Here is a 27,670-nt window from a genome sequence, read left to right as displayed (position 1 = left end):
AGAAATCTTCACGTAGCTGTTAAACAACTTAAACGACAATAATATTTTCAAAGGCTCCTTTATTTATGCTGTGGAACAAAAGTAATCTATAAAAAATCAGATTGATAATACTGTATTTTAGAGCTCCCCAATTTTCACCGTTATATATAATAAATAGCATAAATAACTGCATTTGCATTAAATTTGGTATTGTTGAAGCATTCATGAAAATATAAAAATGATAAAATAATAAAATTGGCTATTTTCGTCAGAGTAAAAAAGTCGTTTCCCAGGAAACTAATTTATAAGCTTGCTCAATTGCCATCGTTACAATACCGACTTCTTATTTATTATTGCACTAAAAATAATAATAGCAGCACAACATTGGAAATGAATAAAAATTAAAATGACAAATGAAACCAGTCTCATAGGAAATTTGGTGAGCTACCAGGAGAAGCCAAAAAAAACAGCATAGACAGGAAGTGATTTTCCTTATGCTAACGAAACGCTGAGAAGCTGTTCAGCAATAGAACAACGCCATTTATCGTTCGAAATAAATATGAGCATATTTGTAAGCGAATTTTAAATTTTATCTAAGGTATTTGGAGAACTGAAACTTGTGTTTCAATAAAAAATAGGGTGGTCGTGCAATGATATCCTCGTATTCCTTCTCACCACATAAAAATTCGTGTATACCCACACCCAACATACGATGCTTCCAAACGCGCTATTTTGCAGCTCCTTACAACAGAAAAATAAAATCACTTTGATTTATTACTTAATAATGGACAAAATATTGCAGGATGCTTTTATTGTATTGTGAGTTGCTTCCTTCTCCGCTCCTCTCTAAATTGTGCTTTATCTGGCGGTGCCAAAGATACTTGTTTTAAATTGTGTAAATAAATGAAAATAGTATGGAAAAGTCACATTAATCATCATATTTTTGTTTTAAATATTTTAAAATTTTTCGAAGCAATTTAAAATGTATTATTAATGCTTTGTTTACAACTTTCAAATATAATATTATATTCTGCAATTTTATTTTTTGTTGTTTAAGAAGTTTGAATATCATAATTAGGTAGTGGGAATATCTATGAATGGAGTAGGATATGTTACTGTCAAATAATTTGATTTTCTCATTTATTAGTTATCTAAACTTTGATTCTAATAGTAAATTAAATTAAGTCAAAAAATTATAGCATGGAATTTAATAAAAATTATTTATATATATTTGGGCTGAAACCGTTTAGGCGATTGTAGTCGAAAATACAGATTAAAGTGATGAATTATGCATCTGTTCCATATTGAAGACTAATTAATTTTTTTATAATTCATGATAATTTAACAGACTCATAATTTATTTTGAAGACGGTGTGCCTTTCGCTTTAAGGGGCTATACCAGTGTGACATTTTCAAAAAATCGATTTTTAATTTTTTGCTTATTCGATAGTTTATACTTTCCAAAATATTCTGTGAAAGCGGAAAGATCGTACCTTGAATAGTTTTTGAATGGAAGCGTTCTAAAGAGTGACCGTTCGCTGGTTTAAGCAGGTATAGTCGAAACTTTAAACGCGTTTTTCTTGAAACGACATTTCTCAAAATTGCTGACACAATAACTCAACGATACATTGACCGATCAACTTCAAATTTAAACTGAATGTTCTAGAATATATGTATATTTACTATACAATGACCTATGATATTTTTATTTGTTGAAAATGTCAATTTGGCATTAAAAGAACTGAAATTTTTTTACCAAAAAACGACATTTTTTCAGAACTACGCCATCTTGTCAATGTTTGATATTTTTCAAAAATATTATTCATTGTATAGGAAATGTATTTAACTTTAATATCCTTTTGGAGTGTTTTTGTTTTAGCAACTCATTCGGCCGGAATAATGTCAGCAGTTGTGGAACTTTTTTTTGGCACCTCCATAGACAGCAAATAACTCCGTTATTTTTCAATTTATTGTAGAAAAATCTTAAAATATAGCTGAAAATATAACTTATTATATCCAAAAAACTTCGAAACATTCGATCGGGTACTTCAAAAAATATATAAAAAATCACGAAAATCGTCTAATTTTTCATCTTTAAAACTGCATTTAAACCACAACACACATTTTTCCACATAAATCCACACTATTTACTTTAATTCAATTTGCTAAGAAAAACTTACTCTTATACACACCAGTGAGTCCAATGTAATGAATGATAAGTTCCAATTTACAGTGGTGTTTACTAAAAAAGGAGCAACCAAACAGTAGAAGGAAGTCACATGAAAAGAAAAGACTTAGAATAGCAAAGCACTATCGGGCAAAGAAAATACCCGAACAGAGCTATAAAAGCAATCGTGGGTTCGCCATGAAGCGAGTGGAGGCTATTAAAAAATACCGTATCAAATAAACCAAAGCGTTGGTATGGCAATGGAAGCTGAGGTATATAGCTGCATAAAAAAGTTAAAGCGCTAATGCTGCAACAGTAAAAAGCTATGTTGTTGATTGCGCGTCATACATACACAAGTACACAGCTTCGAATATACAAACAAATAAGCCCTTGGAACACGTACTAACCCAGAAGTAAAGATAGAACAATATTTATAGAAATCGTTATATCAAAGAAATAGAGATACAAATAGTATAAGAATCTAAGACTCAGGAAAAAGGCAAGCCTGTTGGTTATTACAAAGTGCGCATTAATTCAACTTTTAAACTTCTTCTTCTGTTTATACTCTATCAACGACAAAAGTAAATTTAATTCATATCATGAAAGCACAAACAATCACATATTAAGTCGAGTCTCAGTCCCTACATGCAACATAAGCGCCACAACAGCACCCGACACTGAACTACATCAACATCACTGACGCACAGCATTCATCACCTAATAAAAAGTACAAAACTGTAACACCACATTCACCACACCCTATGAACACCACACAAGATAATACACCACTCCACTCCAGCATCAACAAAATGATCGTCATCTCGATTGGGCTCTGATTATACGATTCGAAAACGATGACGAACGTACGGTCAATCGCTCTACTCTTTCGCAGCTTTATTTTTACAAAATAGTTTCTTGTAAATTTTCAATTTAAATTATGCTTATCTATACTCGTATACTATATATGCTTGTGTTTTTTATTTTTATATTATTTTATAAACGATTGCATTTGAATCAGGACTGATAAATTTTTTTTAGTAAGAGTTTACTTCAGCCAACGCGTTTCTATTTTTATCTGATTGTCAGGAACTGGTCGATACTCGTATCTGAGTAGCAAATTAAAGTTTTTCATATTATCGGAGCAGATAAATGACCGAAGAGGTTAGAATGATTGAGTACATACACCAGTTTAGATCAAGAAAAAGTTACGAGCAAACAACGCATTAAATTCTCAAATATTGAAGTGGTTTTTTACTTAAACTCATAAGCTTTCTATTTAAAGAAACACTAATTTTTTTATATAACTAAAAATTGTGCGTTATGCCATATTTACCTAATGACATAAAAATGGTGTGGAAAGTTTTGATTTCGTTTTCATTTTAAATACAAATGGTAGATACTGTTTATATAAGTCTGTATGTACATACATTAATAAAATACGTACGTCTTTGATTCCATTAATGCCATTGTTCAGCGATCAGTATTTTGGTAACCATTGAAAGTACAACAAAAGATTAAATAAATTTTATTTCTCTGCAACCTTTCGTGCAGATACATATATCTAAGCCCACACTGATATGAATATGCGAGTGTTTTTGCCATTGTTTCTACGTGCCGCAACGAAATTTGTAACTGTAATCATTTCTTTGTTCACATTGTTGTTTTTATTCAGTTGCACGCCCATGTGGTCATGTGTTTTAATTATAATTGGATTGCAGTCGCCCGTGGAGATAGCAAAAATTCGGCGAAAAAATACGACCGAATAATGAACGTATAAAAAATTGCATGGAAATTTAAATTCACAGAAAAGTGTCGGAAAATGTGTTGGCACAATACTCTCGCTTGTATGCTTCGGTTAAAATTTCGTTCGATGTGGTGAAAATAAAATTGGAAAACTTTTCAATATCGCGGAAATGCTTTACAAAATTTTTTTTTTAATATTTAATATGTAAATGTAAATATTAACTATTTTTATGTCAATAAGGAATGGATGATATTATCGAAATATATTGAAACTGCTCTACGGCCTCTCAAAAATGTACATAGTCAAAAGGTCATAAAGGTCGAAGTTCTTATTATGGCAGACGAATATACGAAGGTGTTTAAGGGGTTAGGTGGTAAATACCAAATTGATCCGAATAAAATTGTAAGAGAATGTAAACCTTGAAATGCGTTTATCTCAAAACTCTATTTTTTATGTCGGTCCACCGACTATTTCTCGAAAAGCACACTTAAAAATCTTAAATACTTTATCTAGTCAATGAACGAGGGATTTTTTTAAATTTCTCTCACAATTACTAGCTGACCTGGCGGTTACTTATCTACCGCCTTAATGGCAATAAATGAGCTCATTTTTGATGTTATCAAGTTAATGTTTTTATTTGGATAAACTATAATATTCAAATACATTTATTGATCTAATTCCGATTAATGGAGAATGCAAGACTAATCGGAATTTGAAATCGTTTAAACGGCATATTGGTTAGGACTATCGGGATCCTCGGGATAAGAACTTCCTCACCTTTGAACTTATCTTTCAGTATCATCGCTTAGATCACATTGTACAATAATTATCTTACCACCATGGTTTTTTCCGTTGCATGGTTTTTGGTTAGTTTAAGTTCCGAAGCATGGAACCTATCTTTAGTCGTAAATTGTGTGATGCTAAGCCAGGCACATCCATGGCGTTTAAAAATTCAATTGTACAGTTGGTGACTTCATTTTCGTCTATTCACAGTCAATATATTTGAATGAATGAAGTGCAACAATGATCTCATTCTGAATTTTGTAGTTTAAGGGGCTATATCAGTATGACATTTTCAAAAAATCGTTTTTTTTATTTTTTGCTTATTCAATTCATTCGATAGTTTATACTTTCAAAAATATCCTGCGAAAGTAGTAAGAGCGTATCTTGAATAGTTTTTGAATGGCAGCGTTCTAAAGATCGACCGCTCGATGGTACAAGCAGCTATAGTCGAAACTTCAAATGCGTTTTCTTGAAACTGACTATTCTTGAATAAATTTACTATACAATGACCTACGATCTTTTTGATTGGTTGAAAATTGTCAATTTGGCATTAAAAAAAGACCATTTTTTACATAAAAACATTTTGTCAATATTTTTCAAAAAATAGTAGGTCATTGTATAGGTAATATATTTAACTTTAACAGCCTTTTTGATTTTTTTGTTTCAGCAACTCATTCGGCAAGAGTCATATCAGCAGTTAGGGAACTCTTTTTTGGCGCCTCCGAATGCATCATATAACTCCGATAGTTTTAAATTTTTCATGGGTTACACTGGTATAGCCCCTTAAATCATATAAAAATTTTTTCGTAGCCGTCAAAAGCCGCTTGCTTTGGAATGTCAAAGTGTGATCTTCAAAATAAATAAAGAATTAAATATCGCACCACCCGAGAAGGTTTATATACCATTTAATTAAGAAGAAAATAAAAATGTATCTATATTTTCGATTTATTAGTAGCTATATACTGCAATTAATACTATTTTTTTAAAAGATCTCTTTTCGAACTTCGAATTCAAATATTCTGATTTTGTAGGCTATCTTCGAAAATCGGAGAAAATAATTTACTTACGACTCAATCTTTTGGAAAAACAGTGTGGTTTAATACCCCGAAAAAAAGTTCTTTTTGCCGTATAGTGTAATCAGAGAGAATCCGTGAATCAAACATTTAATTTTATTTTCAAAAATTAGTATGAAACATTTATAATAAATCATTAAAAATAAATCAATCTACAAGCAGATTTATCTGGCAGATATAGTCCTAAACATTATGCTTTTGCTTCAATGAAAAGGCAATGAATGTTCGGTCAATGGATAAATAATGCTGATTAGTTAAATAATCTTTCATCGAGAGAGTTACAAAAAGAGCCACAGTTTAAGATATATTCCCAATTTGCTTCTAGGCAAAATTCACGGGAATGGAATCCCATTTCCTGTCCCCGGTCATAAGCTAACCCAAAACGTAATTTAAGACAAACCGGCTTAGCCGCTCTTGAGTTATAAACAGTGTAACTAACACAACTTTCTTGTATATATTAATATAGAGTTGCTTCGATCCAATTTATGGCGAACAGTTGACCCAAACTTTAATATTTTCTATTTTTCTTCATTCATTAACTATATTTAACCACTAATAGATTTTGTCCCTAGTGTTACTTTCTGTATTAGAGAAGCTTAACATCAAATCCTTTTTACAGCAATTATTTTGAACCTTTTTAGGACTCTCCAACAACGAGGTATCATTGGGCCGTTAATAACATAAACAAGCGTTTAACAATTAAAAATAAGCTTAACTGTAAGCACCCATGAATATACCTATTTAGAAGCTGATTTCACATAGTATTAATTCGAGGCAAAACCGCTTAAACCAAACAATAACATCCGTTTAATAGCCAACTTAATATGAGCAGCCAATAAACAACCGCAAAAACCACAACAAATTTCGATGCTCATGAATAACTAAATAGCTGAAAAAAGCGCAAAAAACCATGCCAAATAAGCTCACATGCTTACACACAGTTAAACATATTTATATGTGCATTTTAGAGTATTTGTAGTTTATATGAAATATTTATAATTTTGTTTTGGCGGGGAGAAAACTCACCAAAATGATGGGCGATATGATCGCGCTCCTCCGACTCCTCTAGCATACCAATAGCATCACCTTCATGGCCAAAACCATGCGTTTGCATATTTTCAACACTGCTACTACTGCCATCGCCTGCAACGCGACCTTCGTCATAGTGATGAGCGCCACGCATTTCGACAGTGAACGTGTGTCCGGTGGCAACACCAGCTGCTGCGGTCATATGCGCGCAGTAGGCACCGCCATCACTAGACCCTGGCCAGAAGCTGTTAATCCAAAGTGCAGCAATGAGCAGTGAAATTTCTGGTATTTTGCTTTTGCGTTTAATTTTCATTATGTGCTTCGGTGGCGCTACCATGCTGGCTGTGGTTGTCGCTGTTGTTGTTTTTGTTCTTCTTGTGATTCTCGCTGCCGTACTCGTCGCTTTGGCGCACAACGTTCGCATTTTGCGCTGCGCAACAACAGTGGTCGCTGATTTTGCTTTCCGCGTCGTTGGCAATTTTATGTGTGTCATTTCGGTTTTTTATTACGTTGAACAACTCTTAATGCGCCGGAAAATATACGTCGTTGCGCGCCTATTTTATAATATTTTCCGGTGTTACAATATTTTTCGCGTTAGTACTATTATAGCCACAACCGTTACAATTATTTGCATGTATTTATTGCCAGCCGAATTATATATTGGTTTTTAACCAATTTTAATTTGACTTCGTAATAGCGGAATTAGCTTCGGTTACTACTTATACATATAAATATGTATGTAATATTTTTTTTTAATTCACAGCATTTTGAAATAATTATTATTGTGACAGTGGGCGTATAATTTACACAAAAAATACTGTTCTGAAGTAAACATTTTTGTATTATTTTATAAAACTTGGCGATTATAACTCTTATTCTGAATAGCTTTGGTTGTTATTTTTTTCGTCCCACTTCGTTGTTTTGTTGCTTGCTTTTTCACACTATTTGCATCAATTTTCGATTTTCATAGAAATTTTTTTTCACTTTCACTCTCGAAGTAAATTAATTTAAATTTCCCTGACGATTTCACGAAAACTGGAAGTAAAAGAAAAAGGAAAGATTATTTAGATTTGTAGAATTATAGATATTTTTCCATAATTTAATATAACCTATTTATTAGTTAATTGTGTGTTCAAACATAAGCTTTAAAGTTAATAAATTATAGACGAGTAAAACTATTTTTTATATTCCGCTTATAACAGAGTTTTCAAAGTTAATACATCAGATTGTATTGTATAATACTACATCGAGTTTTCTTGCAATTTTCAATTTCAATTCAATACAGTCATATTTTCCTGGACGAAACCCATATGACCGCTTGACGGTCTGACAAAACATTCGTTAATTATAATCACATAAAATAAAATGAAAAAGCAAAAATCTGTAAGAGACTGACACCCCTATCATGTAGCTATAACAGCATGAGTCTAGTCGCCTACATGCTACCGTCGACCGAAAAATACATTAACCCTTCTGCTATGTTAGGAAAAAATTACACATATAGTGTTTTGGGTCAATTTGACCCACTTATAAAAACTCCACTAATAACACTATTTTATTGAAAGAGTTCATATTTTTTTTTTTTTTGAATCAAGTTAAGTGTATGTTAATTGTAGAAAATAGTTGAGATATGTATGTTTTAACGACAATTTTCACAAACTAAGCTGCTGTGTTCCTTGCAAACAAACTTTTGGCACGTACTACGAACAGCTGAATATTTGTTCGAATTTTTTGTATGATGACAGAAGAAACATCGCTGTCGTTTTTTGGTGGATTCATTTCTGGCAGAAATATTAGAAGAAGTAGTTAGTATTAGTCCGATAACTAGCTTTCTTTGTCAGCGTTTTTGATCGAGTGATATAATAATAAACGGCAAAATGTTTCAAAATACTAGGTGGTCAAATTGACCCAACAACGTAATAAGTGTAATGAAATTACATTTTGCATCCTCCAGCAACATAAAAAACAGATATTATTTTAATTTTCATATTTATCTATTCCTTTTACTGCAGTTAATAAATAGAAGAAGTTTCAATACAATACGACTAGACTAACACGCGAATTTCGACGAGTTTTGCTGAAAATTGGGTCAAATTGACCCAAACAAAGCAGAAGGGTTAAAAGAATCTACTGACGAATATGACAGACTATTGATCTATTACTATCAACCCTTACTATAGTATCCAAATATGTCAAAAACAGGCTACTGCTCGAGACCTTTTTCATAATTATAGTTTTGAGTAAATAAATAATAAAACATTAATTTACATTAATCTATAATTAATTAGTTTTTTGACGGGGGGTAATATATTAATGATACAATATTTTTATACTAGGTTGCCAAATATCCGCCGTTTTGTCTTTTGAACTTCGCGGCTATGTATAAAGCGCTACAGAGCTCGTATCTGGCAATATCTTTGAAAGGTCTTGACATAACCTACAAAACGACGTTAGGAATGAAAAGTTTGGATATTGCGTTGAACAATTATAGACCTGAGATTAATGGTATTTTGGGTGATGGTACTCTATCACTTCGAACTGCGTAGGAATGGTTTCGACGATTTAGAGCGGGTGAAAACGACACCATGGATAATCCAGCCGGCGGAAGACCTATGACGACGAATACCGATCAAATCATGGAAAATATCGAGTTAGACCGGCATCTGGCAACTTGTGACATCGCCCAGGAGATGGAAATTAATCAACAAACCATATTAAACCATATGCAGAAAGCTGGATACACAAAAATGCTTGATGTTTGGGTGCCGCATGACTTGAAGCAAAAAAACCTTCTGGACTGAATCAACTCCTACGATATGCAGCTGAAACGGAAGGAACTTGACCCATTTTTGAAGCGGATGGTGACTAGCGACAAAAAATGGATCACATAGGACAATATCAAGCGAAAGCGGTCGTGGTCGAAGGTCGGTGAACTGTCCCAAACAGTAGCCAAGCCGAGCTTGACGGCCAGGAAAGTTTTGCTATGTGTTTGGTGGAATTGGAAGGGAATCATCCACTATGAGCTGCTCCCATATGACCAGACGTTTATCTTCTGCGAACAACTGGACCGTTTCGACCAGAAGCGTCCAGAATTGGCCAACAGGAAGGGTGTAGTGTTCCATCAGTACAACTCCAGGCCACACACTTCGTTGATGACCCGTCAGAAGCTACGGGAGCTGGGATGGGAGGTTTTATCGCATCCACCATATAGCCCGGACATAGCGCCAAGTGATTACCCCCTGTTCCTGTCAATCGCGAACGCCCTTTGTGGTGTAGAGTTGAACTCAAAAGAGGTTTGTGAAAAGTGGCTGTCCGATATCTTCGCAAATAAGGAGGGGGGGCTTCTCCGAGGGAAGTATAATGAGGTTGCCGTCTCGATGGAAACATATTATCGAACGAAACGGCGCATATTCGAACTAAATCCAATCACTGTAACATTTTTTATAAAGCATTGAATATAGAGCTGTTTTGCTGGAGGGAGATATTTGACAACCTAATTTATAATGTATTGGATTTATTTATTATTATTGAAAATACAACAACATAGTTCTTTTGTTCACGCATTTTTAACAACACAAATTGAACAATGCAAATTTCAAAATAATTGTCAAAAATTTAAACTCAGTGCGTTTAAACTCTCTGCGTATTCTAGACTACTGAGAAAAATTGTCTATCGAAATATGAAATCTAGATTCAGTAGCCAGCGCAACTACACTGGCGAATAATATCCAGTAGACTTACACAATTGGGGTGTGAATAAAGCATCGAGTTAGTGGACAGTTGGTGGCTGACAATACGCAATGAATGTAACAAAAGCAAAAACAAATGACAAAATAGAATAAGTTAAAAGAAATTATGAAGATAAGGAAAGTGTAGAAAACAACAAACTTGATAATCGTAAAGTGATAAGTAAAGAATAAAATATAAAAATTGAAATGGGTTGGTTGCTGCTAAGAAAAGAATATGGCAACAATAGCACAGCATTGAATATACTATATACATACTTCCAAAGTTGAGGAAGCTAGAATGCAAAACAAAAATATCAACAAAAGCATATACCAAAGCAGGTCATTGTGTTTCTGTTTACGTTTCTACTGTCGCTAGACAGCTCCAAACAAGAAAGTGAAGTGTATCTAATAGGGACAAAACAAAGAAATATCAAAGAAGACGAAAAACGTGCGAGAGCAAACCATTAAAAGTTAACCGCCATTTGTTGCTTATCGTGTAGCTGAAAGCTGTGGAGGGACGCGTATTGCTAATGGGTAAGAATGGATGCTAGCAAGACTGGCAGTGAAATTTCCACTATGGGAGCACTGTTAATAAGCCAAAGAATGAAATTAAATTACCATTGAGGGTAATAACTGGGGATGTAAATGAGTAAAAGGAAAATAGTGATGGGAACAAAAGGATGTGGAATATAAAACACAAAGAATATTTATTACATTAAATTTGCCTGAAAAAAAATGTAATATTACCGTAGAAATATGGATAGTTATATATTAAAGAAAATATTTCGAAAAGATATTAATAGAGTTGAAGATGTTAGACTGAAAGTTTTAGCAATTTCTCAGCATGAAATCGTTTCTTATAACTTTCTATAACAAGCTTATAAGCTTAAAAGCTATACCATTTTATAACTCAATTTAAAATAAATCCTCTGCACCAAAAAACGAAAACTTGAAGTAAGAATGTACTCCTTTAGTTCCTTAAGCTGCATACATAATGAACTCCTGGTAAGTAGAGTAGCTTGCTAATGAAGTTGCAAAAAAAAAAAATATTATACTTTCGCAGAAACAAAAAATAAGAACCAATAAGAAATAAGCAGCGTGAATTACCGCTTGAGCTTAGAAATTTTGTAGCAACTTAACGGTTGAGCGCTATGCAACGTTGGAGTAGCATTAAAGTGAAATATTAAGTTAATTACAGCAACAATTGTACAATGTTAAGTAACAGCCAAGAAGAGGTAAAACGCTACCCACCAAAATATATTCATATAAATCTATAAATTCATTCATTTTCCTTTAACTGGCTAAAAGACAGCATTTTAATCGAGGAAGCTACTCAGCGATACCAAAGTGGCTACTTATGTTCTCAACAATTTCGCAGCTGTTTTTCTGAGCAGCTTTGCTTTTTTGCTTCTATTGCAAGTGGAAAACTTTTCAAACTGTTAATTTCAAGCCTGAAAGAGTGGCTGTAGTAAACTAGCACTACGGTGGACGGCAACGCGTCAGAAAAGTCAGAAGTGGATTCGACGCATTGTGCTCCCTTAGTTAGTTAAGAAGCTTTTGGTTCTTTTTTCTTGCAACTAGCTACGCTTCAAACTATTGTAGTCAGAAAGTACTGTTAAATACATAAACTGGTTCGTTAATATAATATTAAGATTTCCTTCCTGGATTTGTGTTGGTGTATGCAGAGTATACTCTGAATAAAACTTTAATAATTCAACTTGAAGCTTCATACTACATGTTTGCTATAAACTGATGCTTGCCAGATTTTTTTTCGCGAGAAAATCTTCAATTTTATAAACGATGTTATTATTTTTAAAATGAAATATTAAATAGTTTCATTCACAATATATATATAATAGAGCTCATTCATTGAGCCGATTGGAACAGCAAAAATTATTATGGGATGTCTGTCTGATAAAGGGGTTTTCAATAAGAGTTTTTTTTTTAATAAAACAAAAACGGGTTGGGATATCAATTAAATTCGTCCTATTGGAACCACATATTATCCCAGTCCATATCATCCAATTCGGGCCAAACATATTCCGTTATTATGAAGCGGTAACGATTCGCATTCACAGTAACGTGCCGCTTCACTTTGAGGATAATACTCTTTCGTTAGAAATAAAAACAAAAAAATTAAATATGTATTTCTCCCTTATCACTTCCAGTGCAAATCACATTCCAATCAGAGAGAGGAATGCCAAGAGAGAATTGTTTGACACACTAAGCATTTATTACCACTAGAACACACAAACATATATCAAAGATTAGCGGCTGTCAATGCGGCTAATTTGCAACTAAACGATAAACAAATAAAGCAGACAGTGAAATGCCCTCCATTTCGAGCATTTTCTACAACAAATGAACGAAAGAAATCGGTTTGATTTTCGATTGGACAGGGAAATTTGATTTTGTCGCGCTACTATTTTTGGAGGGAGCTTGATTTACACGCTGCTATATGAAAATATTTCTATTATATTATAGATTATATTTTGCCAGTTTCAGTGCCTATGTTTTATTAGTTCCTAAACTGTATGGTGTCAAATGCATAAACCTCATGATATTTATAGAGCTTTTGCTTTATACTATTATATATATATGAAATTAAGGCGCTTATGACAAATCATTGCGCCATAAATCATAAGCTAATATAACCTTTTATCACCTTAGAAATAAAAAAGATTATTATGTTGTATTAAAAAGAATACCTTTGGATATGCGATTGCGTGAATGACAACAACAATGTGACAATGTGCCTCTTGTCTGATATTGCATTTTGTAGTTAATTTTTTCAGTTAATACATGTGTCTACTACATACAAATCTAAGCCCTTAATATAAACTCTCCCTCCCAGTACATTGCTGTTTCGTGATATCAAACTAATAAGAGCTTTTAACGTATTTCATTATCTTTATACGCCTTATCCTTGGCATTATCCACTTTAGATACGCTTGCGCCGTTTCAACGTTAGACATTATTATTATAGCATTATAATTATGTTACGTATACGCCATGTCGAGCATAATGCAAGGAGTCTATATACAGCCTTGGCGCTAACTGCCACTTATAACGACTTGTGTGGAAATATTTAAATATATACAAGCTTGTATATGCTTGAATACATGTGTATGCTTTTATGTAGACATAATGTCTTCACAGTTTGACGCTCATACAATTATGTTCACTTTCATTTGGAAGCAAAACTGCCATATGAGTTTACTGCAGCTCTTGTACTTCTCAGCGCATTTATTTGCTGAAGACACATGCAGTCTTTTCTCTTTTGCTTGCTTTGGAATTTCAGTACTTTCATAATTTGTCATATTAAAATCTTATTCTCCTTTTTATTTCCCGTTTTGTATTATGCTTTATGTGAACTCTTGAAGGCGACATGCAAATTTAATTTTATTTCGTGTTTGCATTTTATCACACATGCAAACATATGCACAAACTAAGTGTACTACCATGAAAAAATATACGCGAAAAAATGGCGGCACCCAGAAATAAAAAGCGAGCTAAAAACGGTGAATAAAAGTGCACCGTGGAAAATCGCGTAATTCAACTTTTGGGTGATAATAACATTGTGGTTGCAGTTAAGAGCAAAAACGGTGCACTTTATTACGCGGTGACGCACATACTGTATAAAAATGGGTGTATAGTGTTGGACTTTGGAAAATGAAAATCGCAGGACTAGCACATGGCGGGAAAAATGCATAAACGTTTATAAAACTACGGTGAGAAATCTCTACGTAGAGATATGAAAGTATATTTTGTACAATACAAAGCAACGAAGTGAAAATTATGTTATTATTTCAAAATAAAATAATTTGAATATTAAGTAAAAAATCTGAAATAATATTCTTTAATTCAATACAATCCTTTAGTCTATAAATAAATTAATAATTATTCATAATCCACTAAACGTGTCAAATCATAAAAAAGCCGATTTCATGCAAAATGTTACTCATACGCACCGGTAAGCATTTGCGCTTACATTGTACAAATGCAAACAATTTCCAAGCAGGTTTGCGGCGAATGCATATGTGTACGAGTATATAGCGTTATTAGCTTGTATGTACTAACGCTTGCTCCCCTCATTTGCATTTGTAGCTATCAGTGGTTTCACACACGTACAATTTTTATCAAATTAACATTTTACTACCTGAGCTTCTGCTCGGTTTTCCAATTCACTGGAATGTGGATGGCAACATACGCATGCAAGGGAGAACAAATGCTCTCTAATAAACATGTGTGTGTCTCCTGCACTGAGCTCTGTCATTTAGTTTTAATCCGGCTTGTTTCCGGTTGATTTCCGGTTGTCGCAAATTCTCCAAAACGTTTCTGAGCATTGTAGTTGCATTTTGAGTACACGAGAATCAAGATGGTTTGGAATGGAAGGCAAATCATTTGGAAACCAACACTTCGCTCCTATCAATCTATTTGATCCTCATACCATAAATGGAAAATCTAATACAGTAAATTCTCACATTTTAGACTTTAATTGCTTTGTGCTAAAAGATCAATAAATCCAATGGTATAGCCACCAAGAAACTATCACATTCAATTGACAATCTAAGCAATTAACTTAGTATAACTCAAGAATTTTTTAACAGGAGATTTCCTATTCTATTTTTAACACGAAAAACGAACGCTGAATATGCAGAAAGTTTTTTTTGAAAATTAACTATCAAGAACTATTAGGATGAGCGCTGCTAAACGCTTATTAACCCCACTCTGTTAGGAGCCACGAAAGTTATATTTACATCAAGCTATAAGCAATGCCATATTCATGCACGTGAAATATAGTCAAGATAAATGAAAATTTCATTAGAATAAAAGCGTTTCAGTTGTAGATGCAGCTTTCATCACAAAAAGTTTTTCATATAACTGCAAACTCGTGGAAGCTAACTAGACAACTTATGTGAAACTTTTGTGCCATTCCTTGGTACTTTATGACCCTCTCCACCGTGTTGGTTAAATATTGCATTTCTATGAAATTATGTATGTTGAAGTAGAAATGGTAAAAGCTTAATGTGAAACATTGCATTTTTAACTTGAAAACTGGTTTCATTGTTGTTTCATTAATTTCATGGCTAATGAAACGATAAGATAATAGACAACCTCTGCTAAAGACGCTCGCTCTGACTTTGATTTTTACATTTGCACACGATTTATTTAATACTGTTGTCTATGGAAAGCTCACTTCAAACGAATTTTTATTTTAATTAATAATGAACAAAGATCACATGCATGACATGCTTCAGTGTATGGATTAGATATAGATTAGTTTATTTTTTTATAGGTTTATTTTTTATCAAGCAAAATTCGGTAATTGTCAAGCACCTTTTAAATTTATTTTATTTAATTTTATTTTATTTTATTTTAATTTATTTAATTTAATTTAATTTAATTTTATTTTATTTTATTTTATTTTATTTTATTTTATTTTATTTTATTTTATTTTATTTTATTTTATTTTATTTTATTTTATTTTATTTTATTTTATTTTATTTTATTTTATTTTATTTTATTTTATTTTATTTTATTTTATTTTATTTTATTTTATTTTATTTTATTTTTTTATTTTATTCTATTTTATTTTATTTTATTTTATTTTATTTTATTTTATTTTATTTTATTTTATTTTATTTTTTTATTTTATTCTACTTTATTTTATTTTATTTTATTTTATTTTATTTTATTTTATTTTATTTTATTTTATTTTATTTTATTTTATTTTATTTTATTTTATTTTATTTTATTTTATTTTATTTTATTTTATTTTATTTTATTTTATTTTATTTTATTTTATTTTATTTTATTTTATTTTATTTTATTTTATTTTATTTTATTTTATTTTATTTTATTTTATTTTATTTTATTTTATTTTATTTTATTTTATTTTATTTTATTTTATTTTATTCTATTTTATTTTATTTTATTTTATTTTATTTTATTTTATTTTATTTTATTTTATTTTATTTTATTTTATTTTATTTTATTTTATTTTATTTTATTTTATTTTATTTTATTTTATTTTATTTTTTTATTTTATTCTATTTTATTTTATTTTATTTTATTTTATTTTTTTATTTTATTCTATTTTATTTTATTTTATTTTATTTTTATTTTATTTTATTTTATTTTATTTTATTTTATTTTATTTTATTTTATTTTATTTTATTTTATTTTATTTTATTTTATTTTATTTTATTTTATTTTATTTTATTTTATTTTATTTTATTTTATTTTATTTTATTTTATTTTATTTTATTTTATTTTATTTTATTTTATTTTATTTTATTTTATTTTATTTTATTTTATTTTATTTTATTTTATTTTATTTTATTTTATTTTATTTTATTTTATTTTATTTTATTTTATTTTATTTTATTTTATTTTATTTTATTTTATTTTATTTTATTTTATTTTATTTTATTTTATTTTATTTTATTTTATTTTATTTTATTTTATTTTATTTTATTCTATTTTATTTTATTTTATTTCATTTTATTTTATTTTATTTTATTTTATTTTATTTCATTTTATTTTATTTTAGTTCTTTTAATAAATAATTTAGTAAATACTATATGAATATTATAAATAATCAAGTTATTTTAATACAACATGCTTGCAATCACTTTTATATTACCTTTTGAATTTTTTAGATTCCTTCGGTAACTCTAGTTACATTATAATATACACTTCACACAAAAATAATAACATCATTATTTTTATCACTTTTATACTTCACAATAACAAACTAGCACGATTACATTGCAGCTGTTTAAGCGTATTCGTGCAACGTTATGGAACTCCACTTTATATTCCACCAACAAACATGTTTTCACCTTCAACTTTGAACTGCGGCACTTTGACCGGTATGTAATGCTTGTTTTCACAATAATAGCTATTCATATACACAAACAAAACATCAAGCGCGGCTTCGGTAAAAATTCAACACCGTTACACAACCGTTAATGACGAGGACTCAAATCAAACTAAATAATTTGTTACGATACGCACGATTATACATGTGAATAGCACAGGCGAAGTCGTCCTATCAGCCAAGTCAATCGGTCTTCCTACGAAGCCTTTAGCGACAGTGCTGCTTAACGAAAATTTGAGAGTCGTAAACGAAGCGACAACTTACACTGTCTTACAGCTTTCTAACTGTATGTGTGTGGGAGCAATGTTGTTTCGGCAGCAAGCAAGCGACAAATGAAATTTGTCGAAAAACGATTAGTAAAACCAAATCACGAAGTCGGTGCTTTGTGAGTCGATGTATTCTCGCCAATAGGAAAGCGGTCGCCGGTTTCGTTGTTTAGGACAATGATTATTTGGTTAATGTAGTAGTTAACAAAGCGGTAGTGAGAGTAATTGTTTGATAACAGAGAATATGTTCAAAACATACCATGTCTAAATTTGGAAGGACTAAGCTAATAAAAAATATCTACAAAGATTTAGTATATGAGTAAAGTAAACTAGAAATAAATAAAAACTGCTTTCGAAAAATACTTAAACACTAGGCTAAATGTGTTATCTTTTTCTGAAAATAAAACAAATAATATAGTGAGCCTAAGAAAATTAGACGGCATTATCTGTAGAGCAGTAACCTCTACAATTTCAAAATGTCTTGTTCTGTTATACCATCTTGAAATGTTAAATATTTAGTTAAGCTTTAGGACAATGATATTCACTGTTGAGTTTTTAACGCCACCAGTAGTGAAAGTAAATAGTTGATAACAGCGCCTATATTCGAAAAATAAGAGAATTCAAAGTGATTTTACCATTTGTAGGAAAATAGTGATAAAACACTTATACAGAGATTTCGAGAATTAGATAAATAGTATTTTCGAAAAGTTCTTAAATACTGAGCTAAACATCTTCTCTTCTTTTTTATAAGATTAACATTGTGCGATATGTACAGAGAATAAGAGAGTTAAACAGGCAGAAATGATGTGACATTATCCGTAGACCAGCACCTTCTATAATTTTTAAATTGATTGAGTTGTTAACGGCACTGGTAGCGAGAATAATTGTTTGATGAAAGAGAAGATTTTCGAAAAAAGTAGAGGGCATGTAGAGCGTTTAGCATTAGTAGGAACAAACGAATATACGATTTGTACAGAGATTTCGTATAAGAGTTAAAGAAAAAAGTTGACATTGAGAACACTTTGGTCCACTCCGGTAGTGGGAGCAAATGTTTAGTAACAGAGCATATGTACGAGACTTATACAGAGATTTCGTTGGAGTTGGGAACACTTTGGTTGAATTGTTTAATAACAGAGAATATGTTCGAAGTAGCATGTATAGAGTTTATCATCAGTAGGAACAAACTGTTATACAACTTATACAGAGTTTTCGTATAAGAGTTAAAGAAAATAGTGCAAGATTCAAGATAGGAACACTTTGGTTGAGTTGCTAATGGCACCGGTAATGTAATTATTTGATAAAAGAAAATTTTCGAAAATAGTAGAGAGCATGTGGAGAGTTTAGCATCAGTAGGAACAAACTAACGTACGACTTATACAGAGTTTCCGTACAAGTGTTAAAAGAAAGAGTTCGAGATGAGAACAACTTGATTGCGTTGCTAACGGCACTGGTGATAAGAGTAAACTCTCATAACAGAGAATTTTTTCGAAAAAGAACAAACTATAATACGACTTAATCAGATATTTTGTATAAAAGATAAAGAAAAGAGTTCGATATGAGAAGACTTTGGTTGAGTTGTTAACAGCACCGGTAGTGACAGAAAATATTTTATAACAGAGAAAATGTTGGAAAATGTAGAGAGCATGTGGAAAGTTTAGGATCAGTTGGAAAAACTAATATACGACTTATACAGAGATTCAGTATATGAATTAAATGGAAGAGTTGGAGTTGAGAGCACTTTGTTTGAGTTGTTAACGGCACCGGCACCATTTCTACAGAAATTTGAATGGCAGCTGTTCAAAAGCTGTGAGAGAATTGCTTGATAACAGAGTATATGTTCGAAAAAGTAGAGAGCATGTAGAAAGTTGTGAGAGAATTGGTTTATAGCAGAGTCTATGTAGAGCGCATGTGGAGAGGTTAGCATCACTAAGAAAAAATAATATTCGGCTTATATAGAGATTCCGTATTAGAGGTAAAGGAAAGAGTTCGAGAGGAACACTTTGATTGGCTGATAATGGTACTGTTATTGAGAGCAAATATTTGATAACAGAGCATATGTTCGAAAAAGTAGAAAGCATGTAGAGAGTTCAGTATCAATAGGGAAAATTAATACACGACTTATGCAGAGATTCCGTTTAAGAGTTAAATAAAAGAGTTGGAGTTGGGAACACTTTGGTTGAGTTGTTAAAAGCACCGGTACTGTTTTATAAATGAGGATGTGCTCGAAAAAGTAGAGATCCTTGGGAGAGTTAGCATCAGTAAGAACAAACTTATATTCGACTTTTGCAAAGATTTCGTATACGAGTTAAAGAAATGAGTTGACACCGAGAACGCTTTGGTTGAGTTGTTAACAGCTCCGGTAGTGGGAGCAAATATTTGATAATAGAGCATATGTTCGAAAAAGTAGAGAGCATGTAGAGAGCTTATCATCTGTAGGAACAAACTTATATACAACTTATACAGAGATTTCGTATACGAGTTAAATATAAGAGTTAGTGTTAGGAACACTTTGGTTGAATTGTTTTATAACAGAGAATATGTTCGATAAATAAGGGAGCATGCAGAGAGTTCAGCATCAGTAGAAAGATACTAATATATGACTTACTCAGAGTTAAAGAAAAGAGTTGGAGTTGAGAACATTTTGATTAAGTTGTTAACAGCACCGGTTAACGAGAGTAATTGTTTAATAAAAGAGAATGTGTTCGAAAAAGTAGAGAGCTTGTAGCGAGTTTAGCATCTGTAGGAACAAACTTATATACGATTTATAGAGATTTCGTATGAGAGGTTAAGAAAAGAGTTGGATTTGAGAACACTTTGGTTGAGTTGTTAACGGCACCGGTACTGATAGGAATAGTTTTATAACAGAGCATATGTTCGAAAATATTGCGAACATGTAAAGAGTTTAGCATCAGCAGGAATAAACTAATATACGACTTTACCAAGATATTTCGTATACGAGTTAAATATAAAAGTTGGAGTTGGGAGCACTTTGGTTGAATTATTTAGTAACAGAGAATATGTTCGAAAAAGTAGAGTGTATGTTGAGAGTTTAGCATCAATAGGATCAACCTAATTTATGTACATATAACTTTTACAGAGATTTCGAATAAGAGTTAAAAAAGCGAAAAATAAATTTACATATGGGGAGTAAGTAGAGAGTTATTATATATTTAAACATATTAAGAAACTCAAAACCTAATTTTCCATTATAGATGGGTTTCATAAAAATATATGGAATATTTTCTTCAAAACTGCTGAGCCAATTTCATTAATATCGAATATCAACAGGTTCCCATCGCTACAGAATTTAATTAGTTCATTTATAACGAAACTACTGATAAGTTTATATTAAATCTACACACAAAACTATATATAGAGTCATATGTAGGAGTATACAGGTTTAATGTAGGTCAGTTTTGTTTACTACCCTATTGAGTTACTAATATATAAATGCACAATTCGATGAGTGAATCATTACAAAAATTCGCCGTAAGTGATATGCATGCTTCGAAACCTGCATTCAGCAAAATTCTGAAATTTTTCTCAGAGTATAAAATGAGTGAGTAACTTGTACTCTTCAATTCGACACTTTCATTATTACATATGAATTGAGGGATAGATTGATACTCCGCAAAGAAACAATACTGCAAAAGAATGTGAGTGACCTTATGAGTTTTAATGAACAGGAAACTGCATTTTGAAGAAATAGAAACTGGAAATATCTGACAATTCATCATACAATGAATGCATTTTTGTCGTATGAATCCATAGTTGAATTAAATTCCTTCCTCAAAGTTGTCAACATACAATATCATATATATAATAAAGTATACTCATAAAGTCTTTAAATGCCAACGCGCCTTCGAAATAAGTAAGTGCTTTGACTTATTGCTTTCATCACTTTGTTGGATGCGGTTTATAAATTTACGATGTCTACTCATTACCGCCTTTTGTATGCATTAAAAGCATACTATTATCGCATACACATCCATTAAATGTGGCTAATAAAGCATTTTCAATGCAATGCAATTGAATATTTATATGTTCTGCAGTTAAACTGCCGCAAAATTGGGCAAATGACCAAACGCATTTTATGAAATAAGTAGTATAAAAGGCCACTGCGAATAGGCCATAAATTGCAGTACTTCTAGCGCCGATTTTATTGCTAATGATAAAGAATTGACTAAGTAAATGTAAAAATGCAGTAAATTATTTGATGATGTTTCGCGTGTTGTATATCAGTTTTCGTGTTGGCAACGAATTTACCAAAGTTTATTCAGCTCTTAAAAGTATGTAGTTAATCTGGTACATAGTGGCCGTTGAATTTCGATAACGACACTGAAGGCGATTTATTTGAGGAAGATCTCCGTCATTGGTAGCAAAAATTTCATTTCATTCAGCTATATTCGCTGTAGTGATTATTCCAAATTAAGATTTTTACCTGCAAAAAGATCTGTCTGGTTAAAGAGCTTCAATCATTTCTAAGAATTATTCACAAAAAAAATGCGGCACCAATTTTGAGAAATTCTAAAGGAATTTTTTAAAGGGACCCTAATTTAGAAATTTTTTTTTAATCCTAAATACCGATTACTGATTTTAATGATTCTTCAATAATTTTTAAAATTTGCCTATATTGAAATTCACTTTCTCCTCTCCGTAAATTCTTATAACGAAGTTATTCACCTCACACTCTCGTCGTGCACTCGCTTTCACTTAAACGTGCAGTCATATATGAAACATATTGGATTACTTACTTTCGAGCCCTTTAAGTAATGTTTGCATTTCGACAGAAATTTGAAATGCAGCTGTTCGAAAGCTGTCAGTTATATTACAGAAATGTTAGCAAATTCAACATCACATTGTAGTGACTGGCATTTTGACTGGAATGATTACTCAAAGCTTAAGCTATTAGTAAGATTTGGGAAGAAATTCATATAAGTAAGCATTAAATTAAATTCAAAAATAAATTTTAAATTTACAAATTAACATTAAACGATTTCATGAATATTATAGTTGTGAATGCGAAATGATTTTGTAACTAGCAGCACTTCCTGTCCTAAACACGCAAACAGTTTAACTGAAATATTGTATTTTCTTGAATTTTTCCACACCTTTTGACGCAACTAAATAGTTCAGCCCTAAGTACTATGCCATTCGCACTCAAAACATTGAATTAAATTACTCAGTGTTGCAAATTAAAAGAGACAGTAAGATTAAGTACAGAATAGTTTTCTGCAAAAAATAAAAATAATGGAAAAGGGACAAACATGTTGCAAAGGAAAAAATGTAAAGTGGAATGAAATACATTTTGTGTTATGGCTTTTGTGCTATTTTTATTGTCTCAAGATGTTGCCCAGAGTATAATAGTTTTGTTCACGGTTGACTGTGTCACCTAAAACGAAACGAATTAGATACAGGGTTATATATACATACCAAAGTGATCAGGGTGACGAGTACCATTAAAATTCGGATGTTTGCCTGTCTGTCCGTCTGCCCATTCGTCAGTGCAAACAATAACTTGAGTACTTGAGATATGCAGGAATTCTGTATGCCTTTCGTACGTTCATTCATTGCTTGTGACCTTTTCTCTACTACTCCCACTGCTTTTAGAACACTTTTAGATAGGTGACGCCATGAAATGTCGTAGAACCATTAATTTGTAAAACGTGCTTTTGCTGTTATGAATGCACCAATGTTATATTATATATACAGTGGAACTTCCATAACTCGAACATCTATAACTCGAAGATCTCCATAACTCGAACTGTTGAAGTGGCAATAAAAAGCAAATTCCATACAAATTTCCTTCCATAAATCGAACCTTTCGACCAGGGCATAACACATCCCTCTATATCGTACGTATGTACATACAACTTTTTGCGTTGTAAATAAATATAACTATCTATAATTCCAAGCTTTTTAAATAATTTTATATTTTAATGAAAATGCTATAACTCGAAGTACCTCTAACTCGAAGTTTTTTTGCGGATAATGAGGATTCGAGTTAGAGAAGTTCCACTGTACTTGTAATATATATAGACACATTTAGTATCACTGCATGTATGCTTTTTGGACAGTATCTAATTAGTTTTGGATAGTATCCTAAGTTCGAAATATTTCTTACAATCCATTCCGGGGACTCCATAATGACACCAGTGCTAGTTGTTATCCAGCGTTCACCGATCTCATATGAGGTATGTATATCTAGCGTCCGATTGCAAGTCGACCACGACTCGTTCCCAAATAAATTTAATAGCAAGTAATTTAAAAACTATCCAGGCTTAACCCCTTAAAATTATTGATTTCGGTTCCATAGAGATTGAATACTGATTGAAAACAGGGGCAGATTTTTCCGCTGGAACATTGATTTTGTTTTTTGCTGTACAACCTTCACACCACGTAATGAATGACGTTTTTGCCACTTTTTTACGAATCCTCAATGTTAAAACGTGAAAATACAGAAATAATGTGAAACTGAGTCTACTCTTAAGGACTTATTTAATACATTTATTTCTTTATTTAATTAATTGGTTCATGCGCCATATGCTAATTCTATCCCCACTTGTAATAAACGTCAGTTGGCATATTTGTATTGAGTTGAGTGCATCTACCACATTTTTAGTGAACTTTGTGAAATCGTGTTTTTTGCAATAATTTTTTTTGTGAATAATTCGTTAAAATCGGAACGGGAAAAAATCTCAAAGTTTAAATAATATTGTAAATAAGCTAAGATAAGTTTTATAGGTAAGTAAATTTTATTTGCTTGTAAGATTTGTTTGATTTTTTGGTTGGTTCCTTGCGGAACCGTCAGGCACCCGGAGTACGAAATTGTGCAAATATGAAATTATATACAAAATGATTATACTATGGCTTTTTTGTAGTTTTTTCAGCAATGTCTCGTAGAATACGTGATTTTCGAACCGAAAAAAGAAAACTTCAATTATACGCTAATTGGATAAGATTTCGAGGTAATGAGGCTTTGACACCGGAGATATTGGCATTGCATTCGCTGCTTCAGTTTTTTACATTTCTTATGTCAGACGACATTATTTCAAATATTGTGGAACAGAGCAATTTGTACGCAATACAACAAAACATTGAAAAACCATTGAACACCACGCCTAATGAAATAAAACGTTTTATGGGAATCAGTTATTATATGTCGGTGCATAAATATCCCGGAATTCGATCATATTGGGGTAACTATGGTTTCAAGCCAATCATGGATTGTATGCCAAGGAATCGCTACGATAAAATTCGCCAATTCTTGCATTTTAATAATAACGATGAAATGCCACGCTCTAATCGTGACAGGCAGCCTTCCGCGTCATGCCAGCAACTGCCATCAACATCATCGGTTGCAGACGTAATCGAGCCTCTGAGGCAGTTGAAATGTATGGACAAATACCACAACACGATTCGGGATATGATCGTTTGTACAAAATACGCCCAATACTCACGGCACTAAATAGGAACTTGAAAAAGGTTCCAACGCGAGCAAGATTATGTGTTGACGAGCAAATCTGTGCGACGAAAATAAAGCACTATATGAAATAATACATGCCGGATAAGCCACTCCCATGGGGTGATAAATTATTCCTACTGTGCGATTTTGCTACGGATTTGAAATTTATTCCGGCGATGACGACCACCATCAAGACAATGAACCAAACTTGGGTGAGTCAGCAAATATTGTTGTCAGATTAGCCCGCTCTGTTCCGCGATTTGTAAATCATTCAATTTTTTTTGACAATTATTACACTTCGATTCCGTTGATGGTATATGTAATTGCCAAAGTAAAAAGAAAATAATTACCCTACGTTATTTACCCATTTACATATCCACACAATCCATTCAGTACATAAACAACCAAAAATATTTGCGCTCATAAAAAGTGCTGTCATATTTGTGCAACCGTATAATGTGGCATGCATCATAGTGCATATGCTCAGCAATATTTTTTGTAAATGTCACTTTTGATTTATTCGTTTCATTCGCTCATTTATACTTTGATCCACATACTTCCACATTCGGCTGTTCAGTTAGCAATACCGAAACTTTTGACGGTGATGACTGATTCGATATGTCTGTCTGACTTTATATTTATATGTGCCTCCGCTTGCCACTTTGGACCCATAAACTTGAGAATGTTGCATTGCTGTTGGCTGCAGTTTACAGGCACTCTATGAAGACCTCGCATATATCTATACGTGTAGTTGTTTCGCTTTTTACTGCATCGGCGATTTCCAAACGGATGAAAGGCCAGCAATAATCAATGAAATCGTTCTTGGCTCTTTTTTCTTATCGTCTCTATTATACATATATACCGAAAAGAGTCGCTTGTGTGAATTTATGTCACTGAATAATAATTCTTGCGTATACTCGTATGTGCAAAGGTCCTGGCTGTCATTAGTTTAATGACGATTGGTGGAGGAGCACAAGGCTAGATAGAAATAGAAAAAAACAGGAAACAACAAGAAATACATTTTTCCTGTCATTCCTAAAGGACATCAACGTATGAATTGGTATGCTTGTGCTAATTATTGTGGCACAAATAGCAATTATTCTAATTAATAGAAGACAATTTAATTACATTGGTTGGAAAACGACAATGCAAGCGAATGGCAGGCAACAGGAGTCAAAATGTTGTATGCTTGAGGTGGCAAGAGTCACCGTCAGACAAGTGGTGTAGACTTTCATGGGTATTACCTATTTTCTCTGTCTTTTTACACTGCAGCAGCTCAATCAGGGGTTTTGAACAAGAAGAGAAGAAAAGTGCTGGAAAAAAATAAATAAATGGTGCATTTATAAAAGACAAAGTTATAATCCTTTTAACAAATGCACATGTGCAGGGCGTATGAGTAATATTCTCGCAGATCGTCCACTTAATGAGATGTGTATAACATAGTATAAAGGATCAAAATAAAATTATTTCATTGACCTCGATTACGACGCTGGGATATCATTACTGATTTCAAGCCATCCACCATTGCTAATGAGAGATTTATTTTTCAGATTTATTAGGCTCTCTTGGACAGAAAAAGCCAAATATATAATTCTTTGGACGACCGCACTATAAAAAAAATAATTTGTACAACAGTGTGTATGTTTCTTCATCTATCATATACTCGGAGTTATAGCTGATGAAGCTGAAAATATTGTATTATGCTCATTAATTAACCCCTAAATGCATGAGGTCAGCATTACAGCACACTATGCATTGGAGCTAAATAAGACAGTACGGTTTTAATTTATATGAAAATTTTACTTCGGCTTATTAAAATTCAGAAAAATATAGGTACAAAAAGATAATTAATTCACTGACTAACTAACACTAACAAGAAAAATAAGCAGAAATAATTAAAATTAAAATAGTTTACAAATATTGAGTTATTATTGATTTTTATACTCTCGCAACAAAAGTTGCTAAGAGAGTATTATAGTTTTGTTCACATAACGGTTGTTTGTGTCACCAAGAAATAAAAGAGTTAGATATGGGGTTATATATATATATAAATGATCAGGATGACGAGTGGAGTTGAAATCCGGATGTCCGTCCGTCCGTCTGTCCGTGCAAGCGATAACTTGAGTAAAAATTGAGATATCTTAATGAAACTTGGAACACATGTTCCTTGGAACAGTGAGAGGGTTGCAAATGGGCAAAATCGGACCACTTCCACGCCCACAAAATGCTGAAAACCAAAAACATATAAAGTGTCATAACTAAGCCACAAATAAAGTTATAACAGTAAAATTTGGAATAAAGGATCGCACTAGGAAGGGGCATATTTGGATGTAATTTTTTGGGGGAAGTGGGCGTGGCCCCGCCTCCAACGAAGCTATATAAACCAATCTATATATTCCAAAGCGGAATAAAACTTTACACAAATAGTGTATACCATATCTGGCTTCGTATAGTCTTGAATATAGTGCACCTTGCTGGTGAAAATGAATGAAATCGGTTCAGAAATTAGCTCAGCCCTCATATACTATGTATGGCGATCTTCGCTATTCT

The 27,670-nt window shown here is 32.1% G+C and overlaps 1 protein-coding gene across 1 annotated transcript in view; it reads right to left on the bottom strand.

The window, feature by feature from the left end:
* Positions 1 to 17,496, bottom strand: part of LOC105219684 (basement membrane-specific heparan sulfate proteoglycan core protein-like) — a 48,873-nt gene extending 31,377 nt beyond the window's left edge. The window contains exons 1-2 of the mRNA XM_054227616.1: positions 17,153 to 17,496; positions 6,773 to 7,810 (exon numbers count right to left, since the gene is read on the bottom strand). Of these exons, the coding sequence (XP_054083591.1) occupies positions 6,773 to 7,268 (496 nt within the window). The 5' untranslated portion in view covers positions 7,269 to 7,810; positions 17,153 to 17,496. The remainder of the gene's footprint in view (positions 1 to 6,772; positions 7,811 to 17,152) is intronic.
* Between the last annotated feature and the right edge of the window lie 10,174 nt (positions 17,497 to 27,670).

Source organism: Zeugodacus cucurbitae, chromosome 3 (assembly GCF_028554725.1).
Source record: "Zeugodacus cucurbitae isolate PBARC_wt_2022May chromosome 3, idZeuCucr1.2, whole genome shotgun sequence".
Lineage (NCBI taxonomy): Eukaryota > Metazoa > Arthropoda > Insecta > Diptera > Tephritidae > Zeugodacus > Zeugodacus cucurbitae.
This window is presented reverse-complemented; position numbering and strand designations above follow the sequence as displayed.